Source organism: Xenopus laevis, chromosome 6L (assembly GCF_017654675.1).
Source record: "Xenopus laevis strain J_2021 chromosome 6L, Xenopus_laevis_v10.1, whole genome shotgun sequence".
In the NCBI taxonomy this organism is placed as follows: Eukaryota; Metazoa; Chordata; class Amphibia; order Anura; family Pipidae; genus Xenopus; species Xenopus laevis.
The window spans coordinates 1,668,860-1,688,115 of NC_054381.1; the positions used below are offsets into that span (position 1 = coordinate 1,668,860).

Sequence of the window (19,256 nt, forward strand, 5' to 3'; positions counted from 1 at the left end):
AATGCTCCTCCATTACCAGAGCAAAATGACTTTCCTTGGAAATTACATCCCATGCCCCTCACACTGAACCCCTTTATTATCCTTAAACACAGGGACCCAGTGAACCATTAATAAAGGACAATTCCCAGTCATGTCACAAAGTCCTAAATGGCACTCATTCCACTAGCATCACTATCTAAGAATTCAAGAGAAATTCAGGGTTGAACTTTGTAGCTTTGAAGAAAACATATTTTTTTAACCTCTCCATTTTGGGTTTAACCTCTCCATTTAAACCGTTAAATTCCCAGTGCCCCTATTTCCAGTGAATCCCCATGGTTGAAGCAGAACCCAAAGAGGAAGGACATTCCAGTACTCAAGCAATCGGTTATTCGTTTTAGACTCAAAAACCCCCTTGTGCCATCACCTGAACAGGGCTCCACATTACAAGGCTGCTCCTCACGATCGGGCCCCTCGCAGGGAAGTCCTGTGCCTAATGGGGGAGGATCATCACAGAATCTGTAGCGAGTCTGGATCCCACCGCTACATGTGGAAGAACACTCACTCCATGGAGTCCAGTCTGACCAGTTGCCATCAACTGAAGGTATCACAAAAAGAGAATGCCATATAATATATATATATATGATGCCATACAGTTCCAACCAGGCCTTACAATCACTGCTTCACTGCTTCAAGAGTCAAGAGTGAGTTTATTGTCATTTCATCCATATACGTTTCTACAGTACAGTGAAAGGAAACAACGTTCCTCTAGGACAGGGGAGCCCAAAAGGAAGATCGGGATCTACAAGTAGACCTTTAGCTGGTGATCAGTAGATCTCAAGACACTGTCAACAAACAGCTTGTCTAAATACTCCTGTTTCATGATTTTCATTTAGATAATTATTATGTTAAGGTCACATAAGAAATAGTTGTTGAATATACATTTTCCCATTAATCTGTATTTAAGTAATAATTTTAAAGTAATATTTTCCATGAATCAGAATGCTAACAATCCTTTTAGGGATGTAGATCATAATAGGACAGTATCACTAAAAATAGACCTAACATTAGTAAAGTATGGGCCCTCCTGCTCTAGGACCATGGTGCTACACACAACATAGATGTACAGGACAACAGACAAAAAGTGCAAGTGCAAAATAGTGCAACTGGTGCAAGACAGGACAGGACAGTGCAGGAACAGGACAAGACACACTCAGCAGATGTAATATGTACAGTAAATAATGCTAAACGTCAGACATGATGGTGTATCATTGTGATATGACAGTAGTAAGAACATAATAAAAAACATGATAAAGTGCAGATGTGCTCATAGAGAACAATTGTATCCAATGGCTATTTATTTATACAATGGAGTACAGTGGCTGTGTAACGTTGTGGTATATAGTAAGGTCAGATGGAGTGTGAGTGTGAGTGAGATCTGTCCGGTCCCTGAGTATTCAGGAGACTTATGGCTTGAGGGAAGAAACTGTCTGGTAGTGAGGGCCCTAATGCTTCCGTACCTTTTTCCAGATGGCCAGGACCGAATCTGCCCTGAGGGCGCCCAGAGGCCGGCGTCCTCCGTTGCCCCCTCCCTTTCTAAAGATAGCGCGCATGCTCATCCTCTTAGCTTGGTGAACAGTAGAGGACTAAGCACACAGCCTTGAGGGTCTCCGGTGCTCAGTGTGGTGGTTCTGGAGATGATGTTTCCAATCCTGACTGACTGAGGTCTGTCGGTCAGGAAGTCCAGAACCCAACTGCAGAGGGAGGTGTTCAGTCCAAGCAGGCTCAGCTTTTCTATCAGATGCTGAGGAATGATAGTGTTGAATGCTGAGCTGAAGTCTATGAACAGGATTCAAACGTAGGTGTCTTTCTTGTCCAGATGAGAGAGGGCTAGATGGAGGGTGGTGGCTATTGCATTGTCTGTTGAGCGATTTTGACGGTATGTGAACTGTAGGGGTCCAGTGCTGGTGGCAGCAGGGTTTTGATGTGTTTCTTGACAAGCTTCTTAAACATGCTTGTTCAGGTAGGTTCACGTGTAACAAACATGTTTTTAGCGCAAAGATGCTAAGGTGCGCTACTTATTCAGTATATTGTGATGTACTTGTGAGCGTGTGAGGTCATACTCTGGAGCATGGTTTAGGGAATGAGACATCTTTAATTACAAGGGTTTAGGCTTCCCATGCAGGTAATAATATAGTAATGTGTTTTACCCCCTACCTGGTATTTGAATTTGAGTAAATTGTGCAAGACGTCTGTGTTTTTAAACAAGCCTTACCTTCACAGTGCAGTTGGGTGCAGTTGGTGATCTGGCCAGACAAGCAGGTGCTGGAATTGGAAATGGCAAAAATACTATTTATATAGAATTTCATTACTTACCCTCAAATCAAATGTTCTGTTCTTATTAACAAGATATACCCATTGGCAGGCTACATTTAAGGCAGTGTTCCTCAAGCTGTGGAGTTGCCCCCTCAGGGGCATGAAGCAGCCACAGGGGGCTCAGTCTGAAGACCAGTGAGGGTGGGAACCAGGCTATCTTAAATAGTACAGCTCCAACACAGTTTAGGGTGAGATTTGAGTTGAATTTGAATTTGCTGTCCATCATATTTTTGGAACTATGGCTGAATGACCAATATTTTCATATGGACTAATTTCATGAGCTAATGGGGCTTTGGCCAAATGAAGGACCTTTAAGGGGTTCATTAGCTAAAGGTCGGAAGCTTAAAAAGGGTTTAAACAGAAAAAGATAGTTAGTTAATATCTCCTTAAATATAAATATTCTGATACTGTAACCCATACAAGCAGATTTCCCAATATGATTTCTTGAATTGGGGTACAGCTTCCTGTGGTTGAAACTAAAATCATGGGTCACTCAAATTGGGGTTCGTGGAAGACATAAAGGAGTCATGAGAAGATAGTGGCCAACAGATGCTCACCAATTATTGCAGCCTCTGGACACAGTTTCTCCTGCTTCGTACAAGGCTCCATCCTCAGTACATGGACAGGCGGTGGTGGGGACACACAAGTTATTCTGCAGTTCATGCAGGAGAAAAAATACATTGAGTTCCAAGAAATAAAGGTCCTAAATGTCTTTAACGAGAGCTTGCAATGCCAATTGAGGAGGCACAAGAGGCAATGGAACTAAGATGAAGTCAATGTGCACCGGTATATTTACCGTTTCTTATATTGTTCAGGTACCAGGAACCCTTGCCTCCATCCAGAACTATGTAGTCAATAATTCAGTAGATGGGTAATGATACCAGTAAGCGCAGTGATTCTGCTGCAAGGTGCATGTCGTTTTGCCAATAAAGGCACCTTGCAGCAGAATCACTGCACCTAGTGGTATCATTACCCATCTACTGAATTATTAAGATGAAGTTGCCACTCACATACAAGAGAACAAGAGAACATATTCGTACTTCTAGGCTATTTAATGAAGGGGCCAGTTAAAATATTTGTTCTAGTCAACCTCCCTGGTATCATCATAATGCCTGAGCTAACAGTACTCACCAGCAGAACTTCTCCATCATGGCAGTAACACCCAGGCTGACAGGTGCCATTGGACATTTCACTGGAGAGATCAGCACAAGAAGAAGACCCATCACTGCATTCCTTCCAAATCTTTCCATCTGGACACACACCAGGAACCTCACCTGGAATATTAACCATTAAACTGGATTAAATGACGCAAGCTGCCCTAGATACAGAAGAGCAGCAAATGTGACCAGTGTTGGAACTCCAGTATCTACATGTTTATATTTATTTATCGTACACAGTTTGGTTAGATTTAGAATGTATCAATCCACTGGCCTAACTAGACTTGTCATAGGAATGTTTCCCTATGTGAAACTTCTGGGCAAAGTAAATTCAATATGGTCAGAGCTGCGTATCTACAGGAGACTCACCGGAGCAGGGGTTGAGGTTACAAGTAGAAAACTCAATCCTTCTGAGTACAACACCGGATCGACTCCGATTCCTGTATCCTCCCCCGCAGGGAACTGAACACTCTGACCAGGGACTCCACTCCCCAGCGGAGCCTAAAATGAAGATACATAAGGATTAATTGAGATCTCCCCTTCAGGGACCCTGGCCTTATATTGATTGCCACTGGACACGCAGTTTGTTGGATTCTGTCCCCCACAGTACCAGAAATTAATACAGTCGTTAGATGCAGTAAGTGCTCATTGGTAGTGGTGTTATGAGACTATGGTAGAAATTAAAAGGGATGGTCACAAACCTTATTATTAGAAACTTATAGCTGTGATGTAGTTGGTGGCCACATAGTATATATAGATGCCAGGCCAGTACCACCACCATGATTTACCAGGAATAGATTAGGGTGGCGCCAACTGATACCTACCCTTACATGATTGAAGGCTACAGAACTCAATGTCAACATTGGATCCCTCACACGCTCGTCCACCATTTGCTGCAGGTGGGTTGGTTCCAGAGCGGTACCGTCTCCTGGTTCCCACGTTGCAGGTTCTACTGCAGGAGCTCCATGTGGTCCAGGTGCTCCAGTCACAGTCCACTAAAGGGTGAGACAAATGGTTAGAGGAAGAGGCAAATGTATTGGCTGTGACAATCAGACATCACCTATCAGTTAACTCAATTCAAGTACTGGAGAGGGGCACATTTACCTGGGCATGGTTCTTTGCCACAAACCATCTCCCCCGCCACACAGGTACTGTGAATGAAACATACAACATGGTATTACATTGACAACTCATTCTGTAGTCTGGAGACTTAATACAGTAGAACAGTAATATCCCAGTCCATCATATGCCTCCCAAATATCATCCCAGTGAGGAATTTGCTTGATATTTACCAGTTATTGCAGCCATCCAATGTTGCATTCTCCCCAGGATAGTAGATTGCCCCCTGGTGGTAACAGGGACATTCACTTTGGGGAACACAACTGTTATTTTGCAGGAAAAGGCCCTCTGGGCAATAGCAGCCCTCATAGCAGGCAGAAGTGCACTCCACCAGGGCAGCTTGGTCAAGGCAGAGCCGGGGACAGGCCCCACCAGCACTGCGACATTCCTCTGCAGTTTGGTAGATCATGTTCTCAGGGCACAACTCTGTGATGGGAAATAGAATATGGGACAAAAATGTTATGAGGAACACACTAGAACTTGCTGAACCCCAAGATTTAAGAATCTTCCTCTAGATCTATACACTTTTCCTACATTCCGCTCTCAGACTGGTAAATTCACTCTAATGTTGATCCAGTATTAACTAAAAAATGAACTTTCTTCCTCTGCATCAACAACAACAACAAACTAATCAGCAATTACCTGCCTGAAGGGATGAGCTGGAGGGATGGGCCTCATAAACTGAGATCAACACAGTGCTGGATGGAGAGCTCTGAGATATACTTTAAGGTGGTGTCTGGTATCTCTAAGACCACACAAGGTTTGCATTAAATATGTTGGGGGCTCAGAGCATCTCTCACCTTGACAGGGATGGGTGTTACACTCTCGGGTTTGGATCTGAGGACCTCGACAATCGGTGCCTCCATAGGAAGGGAAGGGTTTGGAGCAGGTACGGTTCCGTGTCTGAACTCCCGAGTCACAGGTTGCTGTGCATTCTGACCATGGGCTCCACTGGGACCAACCACCAGTAACTGGATACAAATACAAAAAGCCACAATAAATTTGGGATATAGGTATTAGCTCAAAGTATCACTCATGTATTATAAGTAGGGACGCAGCGAATCCACTATTTCGGATTTGGCCGAACCCCCGAATTCTTCGTGAAAAATTTGGCTCCCCAAATCCGAATTTGCATATGCAAATTAGGGGTGGGAAGGGGAAAACATTTTTACTTCCTGGTTTTGTGACAAAAAGTCACACAATTTCCCTCCCCATCCCTAATTTGCATATGTAAATTAGGATTCGGATTCGGTTCGGCCAAGCAGAAGAATTCGCCCGAATCCTGCTGAAAAAGGCTGAATCCCAAACCGAATCCTGGATTCGATTCATCCCTAATTATAAGGGATAATGTACCCCCTACTGTAAATGAAAAGGATATTAGAAGTCACTGAGGGGTTGTTCTGTGACCATATAAAGGCACAAGGCTGCAGGCTGAGTTATACAGGGAACTCTGAGTATCACTCATGTATTATAAGGGATAATGTACCCCCTACTGTAAATGATAAGGATATTAGAAGTCACTGAGGAGTTGTTCTGTGACCATATAAAGACACAAGGCTGCAGGCTGAGTTATACAGGGAACTCTGAGTATCACTCATGTATTATAAGGGATAATGTACCCCCTACTGTAAATGATAAGGATATTAGAAGTCACTGAGGGGTTGTTCTGTGACCATATAAAGGCACAAGGCTGCAGGCTGAGTTATACAGGGAACTCTGAGTATCACTCATGTATTATAAGGGATAATGTACCCCCTACTGTAAATGATAAGGATATTAGAAGTCACTGAGGGGTTGTGACCATATAAAGGCACAAGGCTGCAGGCTGAGTTATACAGGGAACTCTGAGTATCACTCATGTATTATAAGGGATAATGTACCCCCTACTGTAAATGATAAGGATATTAGAAGTCACTGAGGGGTTGTTCTATGACCATATAAAGGCACAAGGCTGCAGGCTGAGTTATACAGGGAACTCTGAGTATCACTCATGTATTATAAGGGATAATGTACCCCCTACTGTAAATGATAAGGATATTAGAAGTCACTGAGGGGTTGTTCTGTGACCATATAAAGACACAAGGCTGCAGGCTGAGTTATACAGGGAACTCAGGTATTATAAGGGATAATGGTTTATTCCTTTGCTGCCTCTCACCTGGGCACAGTGGGGTATCACAGGCTTCCTCCTGTACAGACTCTCCTACACAAGGTGACATAGAAGCTGCCAGGGAGTTGTTGCAATGTCGGAATCGTCTCCTCACTCCTATATGTTCCACGTCATACAAACATGTTTTGGAGCAGGCAGACCAGGGAGTCCACTCGCCCCACATTCCATCAGACTCTGTGACTGTGAATGAGGAGAGGAAATGTGCAGTTGCACTAGGTTAGTAACAGGTGGCAGCCAATGGACCCATTTGTCATGTTTATGGACCTCCTGAAGGACTTTCACTTGGAAGAAATGAAGGATATAAAGTGCTACAATGAAGCCGCAAGTGTCCGCACAAATTTTCCACTTAGATTGATTATCTTACCATTGTCACAGCTGGAGAAACATTGCTGCACTTCCCTGGTATCTCCTTCACATGGGGCACCACCGTTGGCACTGGGCGGGTTGGTTGGGGACCTGAAGGCAGTGTAAATACAACAGATTGAGAACAAATAAGAATGGATATTGAACTGGTGAAAATGTAGACTAGTGAGCAAGTGCAGTGTTTGCCCCTTCCACAAATATTTCAGTATAGTGTGACTTATTTAAAACGTCGCCTCTAGCTCAAAGAGCCAGAATATCAGAATTGAGGCCTACAAATAAGTATTTATGCCATTTCATTGTAGCGTCTCAACATCATCAGTAATGCAACACCTACCATGCTGAAGCCATAGCAACAACTGCTGCAATTGTGACACAAGGTGCAAATGGGGGGTATACATTAGAATATAAGTGCACAACTTGTACCTGACGGGTAGAGCAACATATTCCATGAGAATCTTCCATTTACACAAACACGTCTTTAGTCAAAGGATCTACTGCATTGGGAATAGGATGACCCCTCACCTGAACCTCTCCTGAATTCCAGAGCCACAGGTTTGGTCACATGGAGTCCACTGAGACCACGCGGACCAGCCACAGTTCACAGGACAATCCGACTCATCACACTTTATTTTCCCATTCTTGCAATGACTTGTTATAGAGTAAAGAAATGTGTTAAGGCTGAGTATAACCAATAGTAAGTGCCCCATCAACACACGCACACCACTGAGCTCATTATTTCCTGGGCAGGAGAAACATGGCCTACTGGCTGTGCCCTGTGGATAACACACATTTATCTACCATAACCTTTTCCATTCATCCCAAATATTCCCCCATCTGCTGCATTTGCTGAGCCTACCACACTGTGCAGTTGTCCCTGCTGGAGGTCTCCCCGGTGGCCTGAGATCCATGGTCCGTGTGGCAGAGACACTGGCTGATATTCACACACGTCCCATTCTGTAGGTACAGACCCTGGGGGCAGCGGCAGCCTGCGAAAATGGAAAGTTTGGTGTCAGGAGCTAAATACCATCTTCCCAGAAGTATTGGGTGTGATACAGAGAAAAGATATAAAAGCTTCTGGGAGTCAGAGAATGCACACAAACTAATATTATCCCATTAATCATGTTTTGGGAGATGTTAACATATACATGCAAATGTGACCCATGTATTCAGATAACATTCCATTCACCAGAATTCACTCCTTTTTCTTTATTATCCCTAAAAGTTAAGGAAATTTTGATAAATTATTAGCTGGCAAATAGCATTTAGCCCCACTGAGAGATAAGTGAGAAGAGACGTGGAGATGAGGAGTAATGTTCATTCTCGTTGCCTTTAAAACTCAAGTGAATGTGTGTGTGTCTAGAGCCTGGAGTGGGAATATATCCCAGTGAAGATGTGAACCCCAAGAAAGGAGGCCTCAGTGAGAGACCAAGTCAAGGAATAGAGATCGTGGCAGAATTAGCCATATGAGGGTTAGATCTTAGTGACTTCGGGGGTGAAAGCTTATTTAGAGAAGAGGGAGAATTCCACCAGCATAAGGAGACAGACGTGCAGACTTGGGACAGAGGAGAACCCCTTAGCAGTTATTTTGAAGGCTCTGGTTGTGCCATGGTTGAAAAGCAAGTGTGGAGACAACTGACTGACTGGAGCTTAGAATGATTGTGTAACAATTTGTAATGACTGAGGTACACTCCATACTAAATCCCTTCTTAATGTATTAATTCTTTAGCAATGAATGTCCTGGATACAACGTAATATCAGACATTAGACCTACATGATATCACTCAATATAAAGCCTTGACCATTAAGGTGCCTCTGCTGTAGAATGCACTGGGAACATTGGGTAGCAATTCTGATTGAGTTATAAAGTCAGGAGGCCAGTGATATAAGGGAAGATTTCTAAACTTTATAATGCTACAGTATTCGAGCAGAAGATCCACATCCATTTTGTTGACAGAGAAAGTCATGCTTCTCACCGGCCATACAGCTGCTGTTGCACAGGGTCTCGGCATTTAGGCCGCGGCACGTCTGGGGACATGGATCCAACTGCAGAGGCTCACAGTCACTAGCATTCACATACATCATCTCCGGGCCACAGTCTGTAATGAAGAGTCAAATCATTCAGCAGCTTGTGGCTGTAAGGCTGACACTCACCAATCTCCCAGCATCCTCCACTGTTATATTGACTTCAACATATAGTGAATGATGTACCCCCTGTTGTCAAATATAAGGATATTTTAAGTCACTGAGAGGTTCCATCACAATGTAAAGGTACAAATGTTTTTATACAGGTCATGGAGCTCCAAGGTGACTTTTAATAAATATTCTTGTGGTGAAATGGAAAGTTTGCAAATTGAATCCTGGATTTGGCACATTAAAAAAAAAAGATACAAAGCAGAAGGTAATTAACTGACATACTCAATGCAACAGGCAGGATTAGGACCTACTATTAGCTTGACCTGGTAGTTTTATAGTAGAAGACAAATGGGCAGCAATGGAAATACATTGAATTGGTTCAAGTGAATTGTCATTCCTACAAATCCAGGCCCAGTAAAACCTTAGTTTGGATGGATTATTTCAAAGACAAAGTCTAAACCAGCCAAGCTTACCTAGTGTATCTCCACATGGCTGCAGGTTACAGGACTCGGTCTGTACGGCTTCTCCTCTACATGGCAGGCCACCGTTTTTTGGTGGGGGATCTTCACAGCTTCTCTTCCTTGAGTGGACCCCTCCTTGGCATTCAGCATCACACGGAGACCAGTTGCCCCAAGGAGACCAGGCACCATTCACTAAGGGAACAGAAACAACATTATATTTATAGAATAATAATAACGAGGCTCACAGTATGAACTCTGTATATGTGATCCCAATACTTCTTGATACTACAATGGTTACTATATAATTCTGACCAGTAATAACAACTTTGTTTTTATTGGACAATGACTGTTGACAACAACTGGACCATTTTTTTCTTCTGTATTTCAGTCTGTTCTTACCCCCCAAGACTCACCCTACCCCTTGTCTCCTGTGTGTACCTGGGCAAGCTTGTGCAAAGCAGCTCTTGCTGTCAAACTGCGCTCCATCACAGTGCCCCCCAGGCTGGCGCTCTCTGATCACATCACGGCGCCTGAATGTCACCCCTAGTCCACAGGTTCGGCTGCACTCGCTCCAGAATGTCCAAGGTGAAAGGATGCAGTCGGCTGAGGAACCAAAAGAGTCAGAAACATTGCACTGAGGTCCTGTTTGTATAGTTCTATATACAAATGTTGATGGTTGAAGGAATATGAAACATCGAAAAAAAAGTTTTGTGAAAGGGAAGTGATTATATTGATATTAAGATGAAACTTCATTTGTCCATGAATCAGCCATTGAGACCTACAAGACCCAACTTACCACACATGTCTTCATCTGAACCATCAGCACAATCCCTTTGCAGGTCACATCTCCTCTCCATGGAAAGGCATTCCCCACTAGCACAGGCAAATTGCTGGGCAGAGCACAGACTGGGACCTGGAGTCAATGGTGGCCACAGTGTTGGACGAGGGGTTGGAACGATTATGGTCATATTACCTGCAATATCCAGAAAAGGACGTTATAAAGGATGAGGTGATGTAAATGACAGAGACAGAGATCCCATGTTCTGAAAGAGATCAATTAACCTACCACAGTGATACTCATCAGACCCATCAATACAGTCCTCCTGCCCATCACACACAAAGGAGCTCTCCACACAACCAAAAGTAGAACAGGCAAACTGGCCCACGCTGCAGGGGATTCTGGGAAGTGATGTAGACAGACTTGCCCCTGGCCCACCGCTTGGTTCTGTAATACAAGCACCACCATGTTGTTCTGTGTTAATCACAGTAAAAAAACACAATAAAAATGGCATCCCACACGGTAAAGGGAATTGAAATGGATTATGAACAACTCACAAATTATTTAATTAATTTCAGAAGAACAGGGGTTGGGGCAATATGTCTGCACATCCACCTCTAGTTATAGAAATGAGCAAACATCAAGAAACATTTTAACAAAAAAGGGCTACACATATTAAAAGCACATATGGACATATGTTATGATAGTGTTAGTGATAACATTTGCTAAGTGCTGATATTTCACAAGTGCTTAGAAACGACAGTTATACACGGCAGTTGGACAAGACATTGACAAGACAAAAGGAACAGGACGATCTTCTATCAACTTTGAAGCATCTGGGATAAGAAGAAAACAGATTTGTTTGTACCTGCCAGTTTGTTACTTCTTACTCCAAACATACTTTATCCTGTATTTCTCCTCCTCTCACTCTCATGTTTCATAAAACATTTTTCACTACCTCCTCCATCAAATCCCAGTTCTATACAAATCTCAGCCTCTCTCCTCTCCTTCCCTCTCCACACATGAAGTTTATAAAGTACTCTGTTTAGTTATTCCACAAAACTCCTCTTTTTCATACAAACTAAGGACTTATAAATCCCGCTCTCACTTAGTCTTTCTTTCCTTTCTATTACTGGCAGCTGGGGACATTTCCCCAAACCCTGGCCCTTACCCCATCCCAGTTATATCACGGCCACGAGCTCCTTCTCTCCGGAGCAAATTCCAACAGTACAGAACTCTTACTCCTATACCCAAAAACCCAGTTAATCTTTCCTGTGCTCTCTGGAATGTCAGATCTGTCTGCAACAAACTCACCGCTATACACGACCATTTCATTGCAAATTCCTTTAACCTACTCGCACTTACTGACACCTGTCTCTCTCCTACTGACACTGCCTCACCTGCTGCCCTGTCCTATGGGGGCTACACCTTACTCATACTTACTCATACTTACTCATACTTACTCATACTTACTCATACTTACTCATACTTACTCATACTTACTCATACTCCCACACCTGCTAACAGACCTGGAGGTGGGGTACGTTTGCTTCTCTCTCCCCGCTCTACTTTTAAAGTTCTTCCACCTGTTCCCTCTCTATCATTCTCCTCATTTGAGTCTCATTAGGCTCTTTTCTCCTGTTTCACTCTGCATTGCTCTTATATATCCACCACCAGGAGCAACTGCACAATTTCTGGACAACTTTGCTGCTTGGCTTCCTTACTTTCTTTCATCTAACATCCCATCCATCATATTAGGTGACGTTAATATACCCGTTAACAACACTAACAACCCTTCTGTCTCTAAACTTCTTTCACTAACCTCCTCCCTAGGCTTATCTTTGTGCTCAGACTCCCCCTCTCACTCCAATGGTAATGCTCTGGATCTCATATTTACCAGACTCTGTTCAACCACCAATTTTACTAACTCACCATTTCCCCTCTCTGATCACAATATGCTCACATTTCAACTCTCACTAACTCCCTCCTCACCCCCTGCTATTCCCCAAACACGTACTTACCGTGACTTGCAAGCTGTAGTCTCATCTCTCTTCTTCCTTTGACTCTCTTCACTCTAATATCTCAGCCATCTCATGTCCTAATGTGGCTACTACTATAGTCCTCTCACCACTGCCCTAAATGAGCTGCTCCTATAAAAACGAAACGTTCTAGACCCAAACCACTTCAACCGTGACATACTGCTCATACAAAAGCTCCTAAGACATTCACGTGCACTTGAGCGTCGCTGGCGCAAATCCCGCTCAGAATGAGACTTTTGGAGCTACAAATCTGCCCTGCGCTCCTATAACACCAGCCTCTTCCAAGCCAAACAAACTTACTTTACTTCACTCATTAACTCCCTTTCTAAAAAACCAGCACAACTTTTCTCCACCTTTAACCCTCTCCTTTCCCCTTCTCCACCCCCTCCATGCACATCTGTCTCTGCTCAAGATATTGCTGAGCACTTCAAAAACAAAATTGACACTATCAGAAGGGACATTACACTACTCAACCCCCCTAGACTTCCACCACCCTCCCTCCACACTCCCCAGTCTCTCCTGTGCTCCTTCACCCCTGTCACTGATGAGGAATCTCAAAGCTTCTGGCCTCTTCTCACCTTATGACCTGCCCGCTTGATCCAATTCCCTCAAAACTTCTCCGCAATACTAATCCTTGTCTAATCAAAGCCTTAACTCACCTATTTAATCTCTCACTCTCAACTGGACTGTTTCCTTCTCAACTAAAACATGCTCTTGTCACCCCCATTCAAAAAACCCTCTCTTGATCCCTCCAATCTTGACAACCTCCGACCTATCTCTCTGCTACGTTTCATCTCTAAACTACTTGAGCGCCTAGTCTACAACCGACTTACCTCATTCCTCTCTGACAATAACCTGCTGGACCCCCTACAATCTGGTTTTAAGCCACAACACTCCACAGAAACTGCCCTGACTCGACTAACTAATGACATTTTAACCGCCAAAGCCAACAATCATTTCTCCTACTACTAATACTGCTTGATCTCTCAGCCGCATTTGATACTGTAGATTAACCTCTCCTCCTCCAGTCCCTCCATTCGCTTGGCCTTCGTGACACAGCCCTGTCCTGGTTCTCTTCTTACATCACCAATCGTTCCTTCAGTGTCTCCTACAATGGAGTATCATCTTCTCCCCTACCTCTTTCTGTTGGGGTTCCTCAAGGCTCTGTCCTGGGACCATTACTATTCTCCCTCTATACTTCCTCCCTCGGCAAATTAATCAACTTGTATGGTTTCCACTACCACCTCTATGCTGACGATACTCAGATCTATCTCTCATCTCCTGATCTCAACCCAGAACTCCTAACTCGCGTCTCCTCCTGCCTGTCCGCTATCTCTACCTGGATGTCACAACGCTACCTTAAATTAAACCTCTCTAAAACTGAAATGGTTCTCTTTCCTCCAATTAACACCAGTAACATCCCGGAAGTATCCATCATAGTTAACAATTCCACTATCACCCCCTCTCCCCAGGCCCGGTGCCTTGGGGTTATCCTAGATTCTGCCCTGTCATTCACTCCTCATATCCAGTCACTTATTAAATCATGTCACTTCCAGCTAAGGAGCATATCCAAAATATGATCATTTATCACCCAAGACGCTGCCAAAATTCTTATTCACTCTCTCATCATATCGCGTCTAGACTACTGTAACTCTCTTTTAATTGGCCTCCCCCTCCAGAGACTGTCAGCTCTCCAGTCCATAATGAACACTGCTGCGAGGCTCATACACCTCAGCAACTGCTCCTCCTCTGCCTCGCCATTCTGTCAATCCCTGCACTGGCTTCCGTTACCTTTCAGAATCAAATTCAAATTAATGACACTGACATTCAAAGCACTTCATAACTCTGCCCCACCCTACATCTCTGAACTCATCTCTATATACTCACCCACTCGCTTACTACTCTCCTCTACTGACCTGCTCCTCAACTCTTCTCTCATTACCTCCTCACATTCTCGCATTCAAGACTTTACAAGGACTGCACCCTCCTCTGGAACTCTCTCCCACGGTCTGTCCGCCTTTCTCCCAACCTTTCTGCTTTCAAGAAATCTCTGAAAACGCACTTCTTTCGAGAAGCCTCCCCTCACTCTGCTTAACTACCAAATGCAACACCACAAACAATACCACATTTCTCACCCATTTAATTCAATCTTGCCCACTCCCACACCTTGTGTATTACTCCCTTCCCTTTAGAGTGTAAGCTCTTTTGCATAGGGCCTTCCTCACCTTTTGTACCGGTATTGATTGTGATGTTTGTTACTCCATATGTTCTATGTATATAATTCATGTGATTTAGTTGTATAATCACATTTACTTTACAGTGCTATGCAATATGCTGGCGCTATATAAATACATGTTTATAATAATAATAATGATAATTTACATCTATAATGTGTAAAGTCAGGTACAGAACTTCTGGGCAATCCCTGTTGGCCAATATTTTGCCTTTCGTGGGAAAGAGACCTCATTGCTTGTCAGGTACAGAGATTGTTGGATGGGTTTAGCAGAAGATACTATGGGATCTTTAACTAACACTTGGCAAATTTGTCCTGGTTAGTAAACTACGGAAACCATACATTTTTACTTTCATTGTTTTACTTGCAGCAGGCTGTCTGGTTTACCATAGTTTACTGTGCAGGTGAAAAATGTAACCAGTGTAATGAAAAGGCATAAACCACCAGAAACAGCACTGGGTGGAAGTTCGTTCTCTGAAGCTTTTGGATATGTCATGAAAAATAAGTCATATGAGTCATGGTAGTTATTGTGGGGGGCAAAGTAATTAAAGTTGCAAATTCTGTACCCACAGCAATACTTAGTAGATATCAACTTCTCAATCCCTAAAGACATTGCAGGCATATCAGAATAAATAAATAATAGACAACCAACAAACCTTTCGTTACGAGTGTGGCCTGATGCTCTTCATGAGTCCCTGGCCTAAGGGGTCCAATTTCATGTGCGCCCTTCTCTGGTGGAACCTCAATAGGCTCCTTCCAAACAATGACTGTACCACCCTCACCAGGCTTCAAGCTGGCATGATGTCCTTCAGGTACAGCAATAAGCTCTGGCTTGATTGGTCTCGTACCTGGTTCTCCAGGGCCCAGAGAAGCTGTCCTTAGTGTAGGGAAAAGTGTACCTTCTGTTCCCATATATTTATACAAATCTGTGGTGACTGTTTCCCCTGTCTGATAAGATTGCTGGTGTCCCTCCTTTGGTGAAACGGTTCTTGGTGTGAGAGATGGGGGTTCTGTCTTGTCCCATGCTGGGTAAGGTGTTGTGTTCTCATAGGCATGATCTGGTGATGTAGTGGGGTAAGAAGCATAGCTATCTGCACTCATCCCAGCTTTTCCCATCCCTATAACTGAATCCCTTGTTCCTGTACTTATACTTGGCAAACCTGTAAATGGTTGGTTGCCATCTAAATGCGGTTTTGTAGGCAGCATCCACTCATCCTTACCAGAAAATGGTGTAAACAAGCCAGGTATGCCAGTTTGGTAGCCACTGGTGGGTACTCCAGGACGTCCCACAACTTCTGCTCCCCCAGAGGTTTCAAGATGGCTGGATGTTACAGCAGCCATCACTGGTGTATTTCCACCTTTATTTTCTGTTATTCCTAGAAGTCCAGGAGAACCAGTGGGAAATGCTGTAGGCTCCTGACTTCCTGGTTTTAGATTCTGTTCAGGGTTTTCTGGGATTTTAATTCCAGGAATTCCACCAATGATCTGTTCTTTCTGAATTCCTGGATGCCCAGTAACTCCAGTAGTTTCTTTAGCTCCTGGTTTTACACTTAGAATACCAGGGTCTCCAGTTGGTTGTGACTGATAAGAAAGACCTGGTTCACCAGTGTCTATAGGATTCCTTGTAGCTCCACCTTGAAGTGGGGTGCCTGCCATATGTGGACTTCCAGGAGACATGCTTGCAATTTCTTTTCCTGTATTGATAAATACATTATGGTTATGTTGATTCAGCATTCTGACCCTCAGCCCGCACCTTACCCAATTAATACAACATTCCCTAGAAAAGACATACCTCCTGTAGCTGGGGTAACAGAAGCCAAATGACCTGCCCAGCCTGGTGGAGCAATAGTACTTATTGAGACATCCGAAGTGTTCAATGGCAAGGCACCTTGTAAATAAAAAAAGGGCACATACTTATTGTTCGTTAGTGATATAGTACCAACATGTTCTAGATATCATTCACACCAGTCCCTGACCCAGTCCGTGCCCTATCACACAAATTAGGGTCAATTTAATGAGAGTCCATTTAACCTTCCTGTTTGTTTTTGGGGTGAGGAAAAACATGCAGGAAAAAGGCAAAGCTACATAACCATTGTGTCAATATGCTGCCCATAAAAGAGAAACAGTACTGATTCAATCTATTATATAGTTTAATGTATAACAATCAGTTCTTCAATTAGTTTGTAGAACTAGTTCAGAGACAGGGAGCAAGGACAAGATTCTGCAGACACTGAGTCATTTTCAAAGAAGGTCACTTACCCCCAAATCTCTCCCACATATGTTAAATCTCAAATATACCAGTGACCTCCCGAAACACACCTTCCTATGAAAGATACAGTTAATTGATCAACAGAAGAACCAGCAGACTCACCACATCCCTGTTCATCTGAGAAATCCTGGCAGTCAACATTTCCATCACATAGAGATATGGAGGCATTAAGGCACTCTCCACTGCCGCATTCAAACTCCCCTTGTTGGCAGTGGGATGGTTTTACCTCACCAGGGGTGGTGACAACAGAAAATGTTGTCCCAGAACCAGGACCTCTGGTGGGATGAGAGGGCTCAGCTGGAATAAAATTAGTGTATAGAAGTCAATAAAGTGTAGATTCTCAGATCATATCTGAAATTACATTCAATGTTTTCATGGAGCAATATTCCCATTAAATGTCTAATAAACATACTCTCTGCAAGAACAGGTTCATAGGTATCTTAATTTGCACAGAATACTAAGCCCTGGAGGAGAATGTAAAAAGATCAGACCTTGTGTGTATTTTAATATCGCTGGTAAAAAGAGTTTATTCAATGTTCCAAAATAGTATGAAAAGCTTGGGGGACATAAGGCTGAAATGGTTACGGGGAGAAGGTCACAGTACGACGACTAAGAAAGATGGACTGAAACATTTGTTTTATACATCATTGTGTGCAGAGGGACAGAGGAAAACAAAGGGCCTTCATGCCAAAGAAACACATTCTTCAAAATAAGGTAAGTTTTTAAAAAGTTAATTTTTTTTCTATGCTTCAAAGAAAGTTTTACCATCTACCACAGGTATTAATGGATGGTGAAGACTTAGCTAAGCGAAATGTCGTCCTATTCAGGCTAGTTGGTGATCTGCATAGAAGAAACGTAAGTTTCAGCTTTCTATTGGATGATAGTTCTTTATAGCTGTTACATCATATTAGAATAGGTGAATTATTGTGCTTGGTAGAAGGACCATTGTTTAAGACTCATTAAGAGAGGGGGTAATCTAGCAGGGCTGTTAGCAAAAAGGGAACTTTTTTGGATTTTTTATTTGCATACTCGGTTACCACTTGGGTTAAACTACGAGTTTGATGTAACATGCTTTACGTAAAATATTATAATGTGACCAGCTATGTTTACAATGAGGTGGATCTATAGAAGTGTATGGGGCAGCTAAGAGAATGTGATATATACTGATAATAATATTAGGAGGAAAATACAATGTAATGGGGCAGTAATTGCCATTTAAATATTTGTTTAAACATGTGTATCCTAATAAAATGCTTGTGAGATGAAACAGAGTATAGGCAGAAAAACATTGCTAATAGGACCAATTTGATATATATGTTGCTTTAAGAAAAGAGACGTGAGGTGGCAGCACGTGATTGGTTTTAACGTTTGGGGAGGGATTTCCTGGGGTATAAATTTTGTGACCAAATGTAACAACAGTAATGCCTATGAATAAGTGCCTGTGGGTGCGAAACGCGTAGGGCGGAGTATCGGTTGGTCTGTATGCCTACTTTTTTAATATTTATGATGAATAAAAAGTGATTTTTTAACTTTGAGAATTGACTGGAAATATATCTTTGAATTTTTGAATTGAGTGCCCTTTGGAGTTGGGGGCTATATTCCAGCACTTGGCCCTTTTTGACAGGCCTACATAGACTGCAGCAGTTGAGTAGTAAAGTTTTTTAAGACTCATTAAGGGCTAAACTGAAATGATGGAGTTCATTTAAGGGGTTGAATGAGATTCAAGAATAATAAAAAGTAATTGTGGGTTAAACTCTTGAAACATGTTTGAATGTTGCTGCCTTTCCCATTTGCCTCACCATAAGGACAGCCAAGAATCTCACACCGCAGATAGATTGAACTATGATGTTCCACCGGGAGGATGCGCAGGAAGCGGCTCAGTAAAGCTCGGGGCAGGTTCCTTCTCACAGGGGTGTTACTGTCTCTGTTTGCTTCAAACACCTAAACCACAAAAGAACTGTAAGTTCCAGATCCTCCACCATCTGTCTATCTATGGCAGTGTTTGCCTTATTATGTATAAATCACATCAGCAAGGTTTAGTTAGTAAGTTATTGAGATTTCCTTTACAAAATCCTTGTCCCCATCTATCTCCCATAATTGTACCAAACATCTGCTGAATAAACCGTTCTACATCTAAACCTTTCAGTCCAATAAATGTTTCTATCAGTGGACATTTATAAAGAAA

At 42.9% G+C, this 19,256-nt stretch overlaps 1 protein-coding gene across 4 annotated transcripts in view; it reads right to left on the reverse strand.

Moving 5' to 3' along the window:
• sspo.L (SCO-spondin L homeolog) overlaps nucleotides 1-19,256 on the reverse strand; it is a 77,963-nt gene that overhangs the window by 27,417 nt on the left and 31,290 nt on the right. For 3 of the 4 annotated variants that reach the window (XM_018241268.2, XM_041565693.1, XM_018241267.2), the window contains exons 51-72: nucleotides 18,871-19,012; nucleotides 17,174-17,368; nucleotides 16,595-16,690; nucleotides 15,459-16,496; nucleotides 10,819-10,977; nucleotides 10,549-10,725; nucleotides 10,191-10,355; nucleotides 9,765-9,944; nucleotides 9,132-9,254; nucleotides 8,015-8,144; nucleotides 7,681-7,806; nucleotides 7,160-7,251; nucleotides 6,784-6,975; nucleotides 5,429-5,599; nucleotides 4,802-5,054; nucleotides 4,614-4,660; nucleotides 4,334-4,504; nucleotides 3,879-4,010; nucleotides 3,484-3,626; nucleotides 2,910-3,004; nucleotides 2,252-2,301; nucleotides 404-574 (exon numbers count right to left, since the gene is read on the reverse strand). In XM_018241268.2, coding sequence (XP_018096757.1) covers nucleotides 404-574; nucleotides 2,252-2,301; nucleotides 2,910-3,004; nucleotides 3,484-3,626; nucleotides 3,879-4,010; nucleotides 4,334-4,504; nucleotides 4,614-4,660; nucleotides 4,802-5,054; nucleotides 5,429-5,599; nucleotides 6,784-6,975; nucleotides 7,160-7,251; nucleotides 7,681-7,806; nucleotides 8,015-8,144; nucleotides 9,132-9,254; nucleotides 9,765-9,944; nucleotides 10,191-10,355; nucleotides 10,549-10,725; nucleotides 10,819-10,977; nucleotides 15,459-16,496; nucleotides 16,595-16,690; nucleotides 17,174-17,368; nucleotides 18,871-19,012 — 4,048 coding nt within the window. The remainder of the gene's footprint in view (nucleotides 1-403; nucleotides 575-2,251; nucleotides 2,302-2,909; nucleotides 3,005-3,483; nucleotides 3,627-3,878; nucleotides 4,011-4,333; nucleotides 4,505-4,613; nucleotides 4,661-4,801; nucleotides 5,055-5,428; nucleotides 5,600-6,783; nucleotides 6,976-7,159; nucleotides 7,252-7,680; nucleotides 7,807-8,014; nucleotides 8,145-9,131; nucleotides 9,255-9,764; nucleotides 9,945-10,190; nucleotides 10,356-10,548; nucleotides 10,726-10,818; nucleotides 10,978-15,458; nucleotides 16,497-16,594; nucleotides 16,691-17,173; nucleotides 17,369-18,870; nucleotides 19,013-19,256) is intronic. The other variant, XM_018241269.2, reaches the window with a different exon arrangement.